Source organism: Furipterus horrens, unplaced genomic scaffold, assembly GCF_987537825.1.
Source record: "Furipterus horrens unplaced genomic scaffold, mFurHor1.1.pri manual_scaffold_3, whole genome shotgun sequence".
NCBI lineage: Eukaryota > Metazoa > Chordata > Mammalia > Chiroptera > Furipteridae > Furipterus > Furipterus horrens.
The window spans coordinates 185308465-185322801 of record NW_028327173.1 but is presented as its reverse complement, the minus strand read 5'-3'; the positions used below and the strand labels follow the sequence as shown (position 1 = coordinate 185322801).

The 14337-nt window shown below is 38.8% G+C and overlaps 2 protein-coding genes across 3 annotated transcripts in view; one reads left to right on the top strand and one right to left on the bottom strand.

The window, feature by feature from the left end:
• Window positions 1-5968, bottom strand: part of RAD51B (RAD51 paralog B) — a 556308-nt gene extending 550340 nt beyond the window's left edge. Inside the window, exons 1-3 of the mRNA XM_090271032.1 lie at window positions 5920-5968; window positions 2110-2233; window positions 170-283 (exon numbers count right to left, since the gene is read on the bottom strand). Of these exons, the coding sequence (XP_090127158.1) occupies window positions 170-283; window positions 2110-2233; window positions 5920-5960 (279 nt within the window). The 5' untranslated portion in view covers window positions 5961-5968. The remainder of the gene's footprint in view (window positions 1-169; window positions 284-2109; window positions 2234-5919) is intronic.
• Window positions 5969-7127: 1159 nt separating this feature from the next.
• Window positions 7128-14337, top strand: part of ZFYVE26 (zinc finger FYVE-type containing 26) — a 60935-nt gene continuing 53725 nt past the window's right edge. For both annotated transcript variants that reach the window (XM_090271031.1, XM_090271029.1), the window contains exons 1-4: window positions 7128-7174; window positions 7665-7941; window positions 9411-9489; window positions 13236-13325. In XM_090271031.1, coding sequence (XP_090127157.1) covers window positions 7748-7941; window positions 9411-9489; window positions 13236-13325 — 363 coding nt within the window. In that variant the 5' untranslated portion in view covers window positions 7128-7174; window positions 7665-7747. The remainder of the gene's footprint in view (window positions 7175-7664; window positions 7942-9410; window positions 9490-13235; window positions 13326-14337) is intronic.

The following is a 14337-nucleotide window of genomic DNA, read 5'->3' as shown; positions in this document are numbered from 1 at the left end:
AAAAGAGAAAGATGAATTCTTGAACTGGCATTTGGAATGGCATTGAGATTGCAGCTCAAGTGGTGATGTAAGTGGAGACTAAACTGAATATCCTGCTCATGCTCTCTTATTACCTTACCCAAAATACATATTGCCTGAATACAATGGCAGATGTCAATTACATATATACCGTTTGCATCTGTGGGGCGCAGGCCCTGCTGACGACACGCAGAAGTTCATGGACACCTTGATAACTAAGGCCAGTGATCTTCATAAGCTCCAGCGGAGAAAGGCATAAAAAGTCCTAAAGAGTCAGAAGGAGAGTATTTTAAAAAAATACGTTAACAAAGATATTCAAATTAAAAGTAAAATTTCAGCTGATATTGTCCATGTGTAGATAAAAGTGAAATTTATTGCAGATCAAAGATTTATATGTTTTTTGTAGAACTTTCCCCTCAAGATATGCCTTAACTAAAAGATGATGATAGCCGTATCTTGCAATTATTCAAGTTAGTTGGCATACAGCAGAGGACATGCCAAGTGCCATCACATAACAGCAGTACCCCACCCATGTGTACGTGAGCAATACATTCGCACCTGAAAAGAGTTCGGACACAAGTGAGGCCTAGAAAGTGTCAGATTGAAATATTTCTTCCTTAGCTACATGACATCTTTCAGAGGAAGCATTTGATAATTGACAGAGAATAAAACTATGGAATTAAATGTTAAATTTCATACTTTTAAGAGTGTTTCCAAGTATGAACATGAGAGTATTAAGTGCATAACAGAGGAACCAGAGATAACTGTAACACACAAAGCAGTTTTTTAAAAATTCCAGCATGTTCTGAAAGTCTAAGGATTAAATCCTAATCTAAAATCTTAAATCTCATTAACCTGAGATTTACTTTACATTGTGCTTAAAAATGCACATCTCTATACATTTCTCACTCACTCCATCAATAAAAAAATGATACTAACTATTAATTTCTCTGGCCTTCAAGATGAATAATCCATTGAATCCGTCGTCGGCAGCCGTCCGTCTCGAGAGACGATGGTGTAGCTTCTTAAGAGTCTATCTGCACCGCCGAGAATCTTGTGATGTGATCACATCTTGTGATGACGCTGGAGTGTTCTCTCTAGTGAAGCTGAAGCTACAGAGCCTGGGCAGGGTGATATGGAGGGTCTGCTGTTGCCCATGCAGCAGACCCCCCCTCTCTTCGCAGCTGAAGGGTCCAAGGGAAAGACGGAGTCAATATAGCTTGGCTTCAGGTGCGCCGCAGGAGTTGCCGGTGTTGACTACAACGTCGAACCGCCTTAGGGACTCCGGCTCCGGATTTTCTGTCGGGGTTTACTCCCTTAGCCTTTCCCCTGAAGAGGTATGCCGCAAGGCAGCGGAGGTTTTTTGGAGTCAGAGTTTTCCTTCTCTGATGTGCCCTGACTGGAAGATCGAACCAGCGACACTTAGCTCGCAGGCCGACGCTCAATCCACTGAGCCAAACCAGCCAGGGGTAAATCCATTGAATACCATCTCCTCATTTGAGTCATAGTTTTCATATAACTACAACATTTCTTTTAAGTAGGTAAAACTTCTCTAGAACCCCAAATAAATGGCACAGGTATACTTCACCTTATGCCATGAACATCCTTCCCCTGAAAATGCAAAAATATTGAACTTGGATAAATGAAATCATATTTGGAAGTTTAATTTAAGTAGCTTATCATTTAAAATTCGTCTGTGGAGCCTGGCTGGCATGGCTAAATGAATTGAGAGCAAGCCTGCAGACCGAAAGGTTGCCGGAAGGTTGCCGACTCAATTCCTGATCAGGGCACATGCCTGGGTTGTGGGCCAGGTCCCCAGTTGAGAGCATGTAACAGACAACCAATTGATGTGTGTCTCGCACATGGATGTTTCTCTCCCTCTCTTTCCTTCTCCTTTCCCCTCTCTCTAAAAATACATAAATAAAATGTTTTAAAGTTGATCTATGGAGAAGTACCATTATTTATCCTTTTTTATCTATAAACCTAAGTCTTCATATTTCAGGCTTATTTCAAAGTTATTGAGGTATACATGTACTTCAAATTAATTTTTACTTAAAGTTTCTCATTGAAGAAAAATTAAATAAAATTTACCTGACAGGTAACAATCTGATGTCTGTTCAGACGGTCACATAGTTCTTGTGACAAACCCACTCGTCTTAGTTTCTTGCTACTCATGACTCCAGTTTGGGAGAAAAAACAAGAAAACAAGAAGCACCTTGAAAAAACATTGGAAAATAGCATAAGCAATAATAGATAGCTACTGTCCAAAATTAAAAAAATTTTCAAACTTTTCATATGCATAATGAAATGTATCAGTAATATTTAAACTATTACGGATAAAATAAAGGAAGACTATAGAACCTTTCTAAATGTTTTAAATGGGGGGACAACTGTTGGTCAAACATACAGAGAAACAAGGTAAGATGAGAATATCCATTTCACATCGTTCTTTGATACTTAGTACATGAATATAATATCCCTTGACATTTTGTAAAGCATCTTGAGCTTTCCAGTGCATTAATAAATTTGGATGTGTATATAACCTTCAAGGCATTGTTTGAAACAGCACTCCTAGAAAGTCTTTACTGTCATTGCACTGAAACAATAATAAATTTATTGAGTATCTACTATATCGGGCAGTTGCTATACATAAATTACCACATTTCATCTTCTCAACAGCCCTGGAAGGAAGGTTATTGACCCCATTTTTGCATATGGGAAAACAAAAGCCTGAAAAGCTTAGCTATTCTATTATTACCAGAAAAAGTAAATGGTGGTTCCAGATTTCAAACCCAAGAGTTCTGACTCTGAGGTCTATCCTCCTAACCATCATACTCTACTGCAAGTTCATAATCATATTTAACTTCTTTTCCTATAAGTCAGAGCAAATCTTCTGAATCAAATGTAATTTTATTATTCCAGGTATTATTTACAAGTTGAAATTTGTTTATTATACTAGCTGGCCACATTCCTACATACTATACTAGCTGATCATATTCCCAAATACTATTAAACTTCACTCTTGTTGAACCTCACTAGGGCTAAATAAGTTTCCTGAAATAATTGTCTTCAGGGAGCTAGAATAAAATCACTGTGATTCCCTTAATTATGTATGCAAAGGATAGGCTGTGTATCTCATTGAGATGGCAAAATATCCTCTGGATAGAGTAGAAACAGGAACTCTTCACTGTTGCAGGGGAAAGCAATATAATTATCAGAAAAGTAAAATTTCGAAAAAATATATACTGAGAATGTAGATATTTATTTCCAATACCATGACCCAAATTTCAATTTAACATCTAAACTCTCTGAATCAGATTGAATATCTCTGTGTATCAGGTTAAATCTCTATCTCCCTCACATACACATAACACACACACACACCCCTCCCATTCTCATTTCTCTTAATGGGAATTTGTCAGTATTGATTTGTTTCCCCAATAGGAAGTTTACTAAGTGGCATGTGCTATGTCATTGCCTAATGTCTTCACCAACAAGGAAGTTATAGGGAATTACACCATTTAGACTGATAAATTCAATCAGAAAGGAGACCTGCAAACCCCAAACTGCCTGGACTTTAACAATGACCAACTCTGCTCTCTCTGCTCTTATTAGGGCCGCTCCCATCACTTGCCTAGACTATTGCATATTGCTTCTGATCAGGCTTCACAAGAAAAAAAATCCATTCATTTGCTCCTTCCACAAGGGCTTTTTAAGCACACACTTTACTAAGTTCTGGGGTATAACAATTACCACTATTTAAAGCTCAGTCGGTTAAAGCATTGTCCTGAGAAGCCAAGGTTGCAGGTTCAGTCCCTGATCAGGGCACATACAAGAATTAACCAGTGAACACATAAACATATGGAACAATAACTCAATGTTTCTCTTTCTCTCTCTCTCTCAATAATTTTTTTTAAAAGCTTAAAGAATCGTTTAAATATATTCCCTCCCCTTCAGCAACTCACAGTAAAAGATGAAAAGTGATGCATACAGCCCTGGCCGATGGCTCAGTTGGTTGGAGCATACACCGGTACACCAAAAAGGTTGCAGGTTCAATTCCTGGTCAGGGCACATACCTAGCTTGCAAATTCAATCCCTGGCTGGGGTTGAATTTGCTGGAGACTATCAATGTTTCTCTCTCTCTCTCTCTCTCTCTCTCTCTCTCTCTAAAGTCAATTAACATATCCTCAAAAGAGGAAAAGTGATGTATACAAAAATAACTCATCATTTAATAAGTACTGTCATTGGCACTTAAATGTACTATGGACAGCAAGAAGCACAAAACTGGCCTGCAAACCTCAGGTCAGTGCCATACTCCTGCCAGAGTGAGCTTCCTGAAAAGCTGCTCCACTCCTTTCACCTTCATCCTATAAAACTGCCCATGGAAACATCAGACTACAGCAGTGGTTCTCAACCTTCCTAATGCCGCGACCCTTTAATACAGTTCCTCATGTTGTGGTGACCCCCAACCATAAAATTATTTTCATTGCTACTTCATAACTGTAATTTTGTTACTGTTATGAATCGTAATGTAAATATCTGATATGCAGGATGTATTTTCACTGTTACAAATTGAACATAATTAAAGCATAGTGATTAATCACAAAAACAATATGTAATTATATGTGTCTTCCGATGGTCTTAGGCGACCCCTGTGAAAGGGTCATTCGACCCCAAAGGAGTCGCGACCCACAGGTTGAGAACCACTGGGCTACAGGATCAATGCCACACTTTTTAGGATTAAGACCCTTCGTAAGTTGGTTCCTCATTTCCCTCTCATTCCTACATCAGATTGCAAGGCCCAGAACATGGCCTTCCTGGCAAAGTTACTGCACCTGCCATTATCTTAGCTTCTTCATCTGTAAAACAAGGCTAATTTAAATAACTACTCCATAGGAATGTAATGAAGGTTAAAGGGTTTCACATAATGCTCAAGGCTAACAATCATTATCATCATCAACTTATTGAGCAAAACATCATTTGCTGCCTTGCAGGACCTGCTCTCCAGCCACAACAGTATATTGGTAGGTTAGGTTAGGCAAGCATCAGCCTGCCTCCCTGACTTTCCTTCAGAAAGCTTTACCCAAACTCAGTCTCTTCCTCTCCAATGTTCTCCTCATTTCGTACATATTTGCCTGATGATTAACTATCACTATGGCTTGAATGTTTGCTTCTTCCACCAGACTGTAAATTCCTGCTCTGTATGTGTGTACATGTGCTCATGTGAATAGGGAATGGGGTAAGTTATTCAATCCTGGAGACTGAATCCTCACCGCCTTACCAAGAAAAGAAAAATCCTCCTCTAGATGGTCAATAAAAACTGTTAAGTACCAATAATAGCTAATACTTACTGAGCCCTTATTACGTCCCATACACTGTTTCAAGCGCTTGGGATGTTTCACTCCATTTTACAGATTAAAGATAGGGAGGCACTGAGTTGAAAACTTGCGCAGTCTAACAGCTAGCAGATTATAAAGTCCGCATTCGAATCCAGAGATCTGACTCCAGATTCCATGCTATTATCCACCTCTGCTGCAACGCAACCTGAACGCGGGCAGACCCTAAACTTCCCCCAATCACGGCTCCCCTGCCTAGACCCCAAACTGCCCGGAATTTGAAGAGGGGGAGATGGGCATCAAGAGGCGAAAAAGCAACCCCATAATCCCCTAGAAAGAGCTTTTTCAACAAGGAGCAGCTTCCTTGCAACCCCACAAAGACAGGAAACCCACAGATCCGCGGCAGGGTTTGTGTTAAGATCCCTACAGACTTAGGGGGCGTGCCCTGCACACGAGAGACTCTCCACTGCCCCAAGATCAATACCACGGGCCCAGAGAGGGAGCAGAAAATAATGCGCGCACCCCACTTCCCCACAACTGCCCCCAAGATGAAACTTTCCAGTACCGGGTCTGCAGCATCCAACTTCCAAAGATTCCCCCACCCATCACATAGTCCCCCGCCGAAAGCGCCACAAATCAACAACCGAAGTGCTGGTTGGGTAGTCGTCCTGGCGAAATAGCCAATCAGAAGTAGGCAGAGCCAGGTGGGCTCCGTGGCTTTCTGGGAATTGTAGTTCGCACTCTACAATAAATCTGTAAATTTCAGTTTCTCAATCTAGTGATGAACAAAATGGGTTAGAGGAACGTCAGTAAGGAGTCTATGAAACCAGGAGAAACATTGATTGAATTTTCTTCTTTTCTTTCTTTTGTCACTTCATTTAAAAATTGTTTATGGCTCAGAAAGACCATATTAGTTTTCTGGAAATAGATGAGAATCCACTTATCATAGGAGAGGTTTGGAAAAAGCTTTTGGTTTGTCTCGGTTGTTTTTTTCATCACCCTTTGGTGGTGAAATAGTTTGGGAAATGCTGAATAAAATTGCTCAAACCTTTCCTTCCTCAGTTTCACATTACTATATATGGAAAAATCTTTTGCTCATTCTTTGCTTTCATCTCTCCTGTGCATACCTGTATCTTATAATTTAGCGCACTTTATCCTAATTTTTGACTTGCACCCCTCACTAGATTCTTGAGCTCCTTGAGGACAGGGGCCACAACTTATTCAGCTTTTAAAGGCTAGCACACCGCTTAATTAAGAGCTGTCGGGTAAGTGAGCAAATGAGTAGAGTTAAACAGAAGAAAATGGGAATTCAGAACGCAGGTTTCTGATTATAAGAGATCCCAAGTGTATAAAATAACTATGGAGGCGGATTCAGCTCTTGCTCTGGGTATCCCTCCCAAGGCCCGGAAAAGCACTGACACTGGTTGGAGCTCAGTAAACACTGACTTCAAATACTAGGGAGAAAAGAGAGCGGAAAAACAAAATCAAGGAACATAGCAATTCCTGCCACCTGCTCCGCGGAACGCAGAACGGAAGGTGTCAAGTAGAGGAGCTGTCAAAACTGTGAGGGATGTTTCTTAGGTGGTAGCTCAGTCACTCTGTTCTAGCCTCCTAGCTTTCGCTAGTCCCGAAAGATAGCTTCACGTGACCCAAACAAATATGGCGCTTTATTTGCATCTTTCCTCCATTGACCAATAGGAATGGCCGCTGTCATCGTCAACTCCTCCCAACCGAGACAACCTCCCAATTGAGATTTGTCACCTGACTCAACTCAAACATGGCTGCTCTGGAAGCACTATTGCTTTGGGCACCCGGAGCAGGTCAGTATAAGGCACCCCAGAGAAGGCTCTTCAAGACCCCGGTAGGGAGCGTCCCTGTGCTTCAATCCCCACTGCCCTCCAGTTCTGAGACAGATCCCTCTACGGATCTTCAATCCTCTGCCTTAAGGGAAGGCTCAAACTAGGGAGGTTCCTGCTAGATTTCAACTCGGTAAGGAGGCGACCACCTGGGGATTTGGAAAAGCCGGACTGGGTGTAAAGTTTAGGAGGGAATCCGAAAGTGGAGTTACGGATCTGTGTCCCGGGCTAATATAACCATTAATATTAAATGAATATTGGATGCTCGTAGAGAGATGAGATGCACCCCTTGGGGAAAGGTGGAACTTCTTTAAAAAGAGAGTAACATATAAAATCAATCTTGCAATGATAACTAGGAAAGTCAGTCCCGCCTTTCTCAGTCGGGCTAGTAGATGTTATTTGTCTAAACATAGCTCCTTCCATTTCTTCTTACTCTGTTGTGTATTGTTTATAGGAAGTGCTCCACGAATGAGAAAGTTGACAATGTGTTCTGCGTAATTCATCTCTTTCAATCTCCCTGCACTCTGTGCTGGGAAAATGCATCATCCGTTTGGAAAAGAGGAAACTGCTTCCCAGAAGGAGCTTTTTGGATTTTTCTGTGAGTGCCTTCGAAGAGGAGAGTGGGAGTTGGCACAGGCATGCGTACCTCAGCTACACGAGGCACAAGGGGATATCCCAAAGAAGGTGGAGGATATACTACAGGCGCTGGTCGTGTGTCCAAATCAGCTGAGGTAAGGGATGTCTCTTACTGCCAAGCAGTCACAGGGTGGGAAACACAAGGTTCAGTATTTGGGCTCTGGTCACTGTGCCTCCCTCAACTACCCTCTGAAGAATTAGCAGAGAAAGAGTGTATTTCACATGCTCTAAAACTTTACCTCTATAATACATGCTTATAGCTTAATAAGTACTGGCTTTGAATTATCATCTGAAACTGTGTTTAACCCTGACCAGCAAATTGTGCCTGAAGCCACCATTTCTTCCTTATTGTCATTAAAGTAGATGGTGAGACTGCACTGAAAAGTATTTTCTTTGCCTCCAAAAAAGCAAACCCTGCTCTCTTCTTGCTTATGAAATTAAAGTGAATTCACTTCAAAGAACTGGAAGTGAATTCACTTGAAGCCTTTTATTTTGAAATAATTGTAAGATTCACAAAAAGTGCAAAAATAATACAAAAAGTACCTTCTCGATAGCTTCCCCAGTTGTGACATCTCATAGTAGCTATAGAACAATAGCAAAACCAGGAAATTAACATTGGTAATTACTGTTAACTAGAATGCATTTTTTCAATCTGCATTCATTTTTATGTATGTAGTTCTGTGCAATTTTATCCATGTGTAGATTCATGTAACTACCACTGTAATCAAGATCCACACTGTTTTATTACCACAAAAGGATTCCCTCACTCCCTGGGAATGCCTCTTTGTCTTTTGAACCCACCTTTCCCCTTGACGACCTCTGTTCTCTACCTAAATTTTTAATGAAATTCTCCCTGGCAGTGCTAATAACTAGTAGTATAGGAATTAAATGTTCTGTTCAATCTATCCCTCACTTTTCCTTAATTTATGTTATTTTGTTTAAGTACTGTATTAGCATATACAGGGTAGGGAAAAGTAGGTTTACATTTGTTCATATGGAAAGTAATACAACAATTAATAAATGATACAAGAATAAACTCTTTCGTATTCACAACTGTAAACCTACTTTTGCTCCCCGAATAGAGTGGAGTCTTATGTGACTCTTCTCTTTATTTTTTTTTCCCCCTTAAATTTGGGTTCTAGCCTGTTACTATTTAATTTAAATTACTAACTTCAAAGAAAGGCTTATGAATTCCTATAAACCTTTTTTTAATATAGAGTTAAAAATAAATTTTTATCAAGTTCCTTTTTTTCTTTAAGACTAATTGATTAGGTTTCTAGTTTCAAGAGTACACGTTAGCTAGCTTGACTTTTATGGTTTTCTATGTAATGTTCTTTTGTTTAAAAATAATAAGGAGTAGATAGGGAAGTGGAGGTAGGGTTAAGACCTTTTTATTTTCTTTTTATGAAAGCTGCTAGCTCTATTCTGGTTCTAGTTTTATTGATTGTGTTGCTTGTTGAGGTTTCAAATAGACTAAGCAGTGGAATCTAAATCTTGGATGACAAAAGAGGACAAGTCAGTAGAAATTCTTTGTTTAGAAATTCTTTCTTTTTACATCTTTCAGATGTGGACAGGATATCAACCCTCAAAGATTAGCCTGGGTCTGGCTTCTTGTACTGGAAAAATGGTTTGCCCAGGAAAAGGTAAGGAGGCTTCTATTTCAAATTTTCTCCTCAGGCCAAGACTGAGAACAACTTGGAGGTAGTTACGAGATTTCCCTTCTGCCTGTTACATCCTTTATTATGAAGTTTGTTATATCCTCTCTCCATATTGACAATCAGATGGCTTAAATTGTTATTGCTGTCTTTTTACTTAAATTCATTTATTAATTTCACTAACATACATTAGCAAAGAATACCATTTGAGGTTATACCAATTTGTTAAATGCCACTGTGAGAGTCGTGCCTGAGCAGAACTTTGTAGAATTCCATGAACATGAGAAGACAGAGAATAAAGTATGACCCTCACAATACTCAGGTAATGGAGAGTGAACTGAGCTGAAACTTGATTGTGCTTCCAAAAATCATTTTAACTAGTCCAGTACAATGAAATCTTATAGATTTAAACCTCATTAATTAATAATTTAGTTACATGAATTGATGATATTGTACCAAATATAAGAACAAAGTCAGCAAATTAATACTGAAAGCAAACTTGTAAGGAAGTGCTTTTTATCTAAAGAAAAATGGCCATGAAAAGCCTTTTTAGAAATATGTGACAGTTATCAGAAATTGATATCCATTAAAGGTATTTCTCTGAGACAGTTTTGTGTTAAACCTCAGACTTTAAAACTTAAGTAAGAAACCTCTGACCCAGAAGGAAAATGACTGGCCTAAGGTCACACCATAAAGCTGGCAAAACTAGAGCTGAAACCAAGATCTTCTGATTTGAGTTCCCATTCCTCTGCTTTTTCCACCTCAATATTAGTTTTAGCCTTCATGGGCTTAAAAGAAAGAAATCATAAATTCTATTTTGTAACTGCCTATAATTGAGCCTAATTTTCTTCTTTACTCCCTTCAGTCATCAGAATTAATCTTGTCTTTAGTTCCAATTGTGCTTAGTCCTTACCCTTCTCCACAGAGCTATCAAAAAGTAACAGAAATTACTAATCTAAATGTATTTCTTATCCAAGCTTTTGCCAATTGTGTACAAAGAGAAATGACAAAAAGACTAGGAGGAAACAAAGAGAAGCAAAACTGGAAAATAACCCCATGAATTAAGAATTGGCTGCAGTTTCAGATTTAAAAGAGAAAAACTTGAGCTAAAATATTTAATAGTATCTTCAAAGAGAAAAAAGAATAAGTGTTTTATCATTATTGACTGACGATCTGTCCAGGACAAACATGGAATTTATCAAACCAGATGAGTTTTCCCCTGACTAAAGGGCATTTGCTCACTTAATGGCTGACTGGTTGCTTATTCTGTGGACAGTTGCTCAACCTGATCAGGAGGTGGATTTTACTTCTCTGACTCTTTAGCACAGACTAAGAGTTGTTCTTGTTTTTGCCAGCACTGAAGATCATTCAGTCCAATGCTTCAGTTATTTAAACAGTTGCGGGACTGTTTTACACTTTAAACAAGGACCTCAGAGAATTTTAAAACTTTATATACAGGGACTAAAATTTCAAGTGAATTCCTGTAGTAGTTCTACAGGGCCAGTCATTATCCTGAAGTGGCTTTCATCTTCTTGGGACTTGCCGGCTTCCTATCCTTTTCCAGTCTCCCACCTTCTGCCAAAAGCTTCCTTCTTAATTAATAGTTCAAACAGTGATTCCATTTTCCCTTTCCTTCATCCACTTTTGCCTTCTGCCTTTGTATCTTGTAGTGATCTCTATAAATGTGAGTATGTGTGCAAAGATTAAATTGGAGAAATGTTCACTGCCATGCTGCTTCAAAGAGAGGAAAAGTGGATCTTGTGTTGTAAACTCCCCTCACACATACACACAGTCCTGTAGGTACTTCTTGCCTTGAGTTAGGGGACTTTTCAGTAAAACCAGCTTCTGGAAGCTTTAACCAGCTACATGATTTATAGGTGTCTCTAATTTAAAGCTGTGTTTTTCAGGATTATTCCCATACTTTACCTATTTGTGTTTGTGCCTGGAGAAAGGGAGATTATAATTTTACTTTTAAGAACCAGGTAATGGAAAGTAATTGTGAAACAAGCAGGTACCAAAAGAGAGACTTTCTCCTCCTTTATACGTTTGTCTTCTCCAGTTGTGTGTCTCATTAACAAACATTGGGATCACTTTTTCCTTTTCATGATTGAACTGATTGGAAAGTACTTTCTAACCATTTCATTCTTAGCAAAGATTATTTTTTTAAATATCTACTTAAGCCTTGGCTGGTGTGGCTCAGTGGATTGATTCCCAGCCAGTGCATGTGCCTGGGTTGCGGGCCAGGTCCCCAGTTGGGGGAAATGCAAGAGGCAACCACACATTGATGTTTCTCTTCCTCTCTTTCTGTCTCCCTTCCTCTGTCTCTAAAAATAAATAAATACAATCTTTTTTTTAAAATAACCCAATAAAAAATAAAATAAAATAAAAATATCTACTTAAGCCACAGGTTTTTTTGATTTAGAGATTAAATGAGATTTTTTAAAATATAGCACATAGTACCTGGCATGTAATAAGTGTTTAATAAATATTAGATCCTTCCTGTTTACTTTTGTTTTCCAACTTATAATAAATACTAAAATCAAGGGTTTGGACCAAAAGAGGGTGATGTGGTCCACACTCTCCCAGGCTTACTCATAACTGAATATTTGGTCACTGCAGGGGAGATTCTTGGAGAGACTTCAAGTGACAGAAAAAGTCACATGAAATGAGCAAACCTTGGAGTCTGAGGCTGTTCAGTGTGGGATTTAAGTGTTAGTATTTAAGAAGGGTATACATCCAAGCTTAGCTGTTTTTGTTTTTAAAGCATAGTATCTCAAAACTTTTCTAGGAATTTAATGGTAATCTTAGGGAAACAGCAGAAATATGAGTAGCTAGAGACACCTAGAAGTGTTATTTCTGTTTGGGGCATCATGTTCATCAGCAACAATTGCAAGATGTTCAGGTTCCATAAATCCAAGTGTCATAAAAATTTTAAAGAGAAGCATAATCCTCCCAAGGTCAGGTGCACTAAAGAGTTTCGTAAAGTAGCTAATAAAGAGCTTACAGTGGAAAGTTCATTTGAATTTGAAAAACGTAGAAATGAACCTCTCAAATACTAGCAAGAGCCATGAAATAAAACAATTGATGTAATGAAGAGAGTCGAGATCAAACAGAAATGTCAAACTAGATTTATAATGAACAGGTTGAAGAAAAATAATTACAGAAAGCTGAGGACATCACAGAAGTCAATAAAAACATTTATCTCATCTGAACCCTGTTGGCATGCAAAGAAAAGCAGCTAGAAAACAAAATGGTTCAGAAACTGCAAGAGGATGTGAACGTGGAAGTTGTTTCTGACAATCTTACTGTTTAACCCTTTATCTAAGCATATTGGGAAATCTCCTTTAGAGACTTAGAACATCGAAGTTATTGATTTTCTTATGTAAAGTGACTCAAATGAAAAGGTGATTGAAAATACATCTTTCCTACGTTGCTATGTCCAAAGCGTCAGGTAATATGGAGGCTAGATGGCTTCTCAGTGGTAAACTTTCACTGATAGATGTGCTTATATAAACCATGAAGATTCTGTAAATACAAAGTGAGTTGTGGACATAAAATGATCATGCCACTTGGATAATGGCACCATTTATGGAATGATTAATAACAAAAAGTTATGGCTAATGATATATAAAATAAATTTTTTGCAGAAAAAAAAGAATTGGAGAGAATATTTACTGACAATTTGTTAACTAAAGCATATGCTAATTACTGTTTCCTTCTTATAATTTTTCTAGAAGTTACTCCCAGCTGTTTTCCGAAGAAAGCTGGAGTTCCTTTTATTGTCAGAAGACCTCCAAAGTAACATTCCAGAGGACGTCCTCAAGGTGAGAGAGGGCTCTGGAGCCATTTGCCCCAAGTCACAGTTACTTAGCCAGTTCACTTTCCAGGGATCCAGCAGAGACAGGTCCCCAAGAGCTTGGCTGTACTATGTTCTCAGGCAAGACCAGGCTAGATTAGGATAAACTTACCTGATTTTAGAATTCTGAGAGGTATATTGTCCAGAAGTACTAAGTATAGCTGTGGATTAAAGTTTTTTTCAGTTCGTGTAAAAGGAATACATAACGTGGACTTAAACTAGGTGTTTGAATTTCTCACCAGTATATGGTATGGAATGTGAAGGGAGAAAGGAACTAGCATTTATTAATATTTCTTCTGTACCACGTACACTGAATGTGTTAGAGTTAATTCTCACAACAACCTTCTGGGGCCAGATTCAAACAAAATCTTAACGAAATTAAGTTAAGATGTACTTAAGTGCTTAAGATTTGCTCTGAGGCTCAGTACTTATATTCTTCATCACCCTGCCACCCAGTAATAAAGACATATTAGCAGTAGGATTTAAGGTACGTACTTTCACTTATATTAAGTCAAGGACTCCTGGTTTTGTTACCATCTTGGAAGCAGTTAATGAAGAAGCATCCCTGAGCACCTTCCATAGGCATGGTACTAAAGCACCCCCCTTTCTCCCCCTGCCCTCACCCTGCAAACAAATTATAGGCTATAGAAGTTTGTGTCTTTAAGGGCTTAGTCTAGTCAGAGAGGAAGGACTAATAGACACATGAGATAATTATAAACCATATGGTCCTAATTTTGAATACATTGAAAGCCCAATAAAAAGGGGGAGTCATATGGTTGGAGGTATTGGGGAAGGTTTATGGAGGGATAAGGAATGGGCTATACCTTAAAGCATGGCTGAGATTTAAATCAAGGATTAAACACTTGTGTGTAATGTCCTTTTAAAAACTGAATTTAAATGCCTTGAGTTGGGCATAATGTCATATGCCCGTTTGTTACCTGCTTGGTCTATGAGTTTGCAGTCCTTGATTTAGAGTGACA